This window comes from Sceloporus undulatus, chromosome 2, assembly GCF_019175285.1.
Source record: "Sceloporus undulatus isolate JIND9_A2432 ecotype Alabama chromosome 2, SceUnd_v1.1, whole genome shotgun sequence".
Taxonomy (NCBI): domain Eukaryota; kingdom Metazoa; phylum Chordata; class Lepidosauria; order Squamata; family Phrynosomatidae; genus Sceloporus; species Sceloporus undulatus.
In genome coordinates, this window is record NC_056523.1 from 72,180,106 (window position 1) to 72,181,979 (window position 1,874).

General features: G+C 44.1%; 1 protein-coding gene across 1 annotated transcript in view; it reads right to left on the reverse strand.

Annotated features, from left to right (window-relative positions):
• The window catches only part of BAP1 (BRCA1 associated protein 1), a 27,569-nt gene extending 26,912 nt beyond the window's left edge, over window positions 1–657 (reverse strand). The window contains exon 1 of the mRNA XM_042449841.1: window positions 519–657. Coding sequence (XP_042305775.1) covers window positions 519–555 — 37 coding nt within the window. The 5' untranslated portion in view covers window positions 556–657. The remainder of the gene's footprint in view (window positions 1–518) is intronic.
• Window positions 658–1,874: the final 1,217 nt, after the last annotated feature.

Here is a 1,874-nt window from a genome sequence, read left to right on the forward strand (position 1 = left end):
TAAACTCACAGTGCTTTATAAATAAAGCTTAATAATAATAATAATAATAATAATAATAATAACATAATTAATAATACAATAATAATAATACAATAATAATAATAATAATAAAAATAAGGCTGATTATATTTCGTTCTACTTTTAACTGATTGTATGTGCAGCGCTGTGTCAATTTACAGTGCTTTATAAATAAAGCTTACTAATAACATTATTAATAATTAAATAATAATAATATTATATAATAATAACACAATAACAATAATAATATTAAGGCTTGTTTTGTTTTATCCTATTTTATTCTATCTTTAACTGATCAACTGTGCAAATTTACAGCTAAAGCTTAATAACAGAGTAATAATAATAACATTCTTAATAATAACAGAGTAATAATAATACAATAATAATAATAATAATAATAACCCAGTTCCTGCAAAGTTAAAAATAAAAGGGGGGGGAGTCCTTTATTCCTCCTCCTTGCCCTCAGGGAGGGTTCCCTGCCTCCCTCCCTCTCTGCTCACCGGGGTCGCTCTCCAGCTCCAGCCAGCCCTTATTCATCTTCCCCCGGGTCAGGACTCAGCGCCATGACCGGGCCCAGGCCCCGCCCACTCCGCCTCCAGCGCCCCCCCGCAGCCGTTAGGAACGTTAGCCACGCCCCTGCCTTGCCCCCCCTCCAATGCGCGCGCGCGCGCTCTCCCTTCGGTTTCCTTCTCGCTCCCTCTGTCCCCCCCTCAACACGCAACACAGAACCCCCTCACGACCATAGCACCGCCCACCGCGCTGCGTCATATCAAGGCGCCGGGTCGCGAATTGCGCGCATGCGCACACAGTAAAAAGGAAGCCAGCAACGGCCGAATAGGCCCATGGTCTCCAAAACCATGGAGCCCAGTTGGAGAGCGTTCTATAACTGCCCTGGCTTCAGTGCCAGGGAGAAATCCTGGGAACTGTAGTTTTGTGAGACATTGAGCCTTCTCTGTCAGAGAGCTCGGAACTACGTTTCCCAGGATTCCCTAGCACTGAAGACTACCTGCTAGCATTCAAATACATTTTAAAAGCCTGTTGTTCCCCTCACACACACTTAGGTGCCAGGTGAATCCGGCTTGCTGTTGCTGTGTGCCATCAAGTCGTTACCAACTTATGGCGACCCTATTGGGTTGTCTTGGCAAGATTTCTTCGGAGGAGGTTTGCCATTGCCTTCCCCTGAGGCTGAGAGAGTGTGACTTGCCCAAGGTCACCCAGTGTGTTTCATGGCCACGCTTGGAATCGAGCCCTGGTCTCCAAAGTCATAGTCCAGTGCTCAAGCCACTGTGCCACACTGCTCTCTCCATTTGGCATCACCACCTAAATCAAAAAATGGATGTATAGTTCCTCCCAGTGCCAAGGTCTGAGTCCTGTACCCTCAGTAATGTGTGGGAGCAGGAATTTCGGCAGTGGCGTCAGTAGGGTTGGCATCACCCGGTGCGGTAACTCAAGGTGTCACCGCCACCTCCACTGAGCTCCTGTCATTTCACACCGTACAGAACCCTTAGTAATGTTTTGTGTACTAATGTTACTCATAAATCGTAATTCCTGTATATCACTGAATGTAATGGTAGCAGTCATGATATAAACAACCAGAAAAATGATACTTTTAAATCACAATTATTCAAATACTCACATACCACCAGGTTAGGACAAATAAAACAAAACACAATGGAAATCCAGAACACATGGGAGGAATGGAGGCTAGGTGCACAGAGAAATACACAGAGGCTGCATCCACACTGCAGAAGTAATACATTTTGACACCACAATAACTGTCATGGTTCAATGCTATGGAATTCTGGGAATTGTACTCTTGTGAGACTTTTAGCTCTGGTGTCACAACAAACTACAAA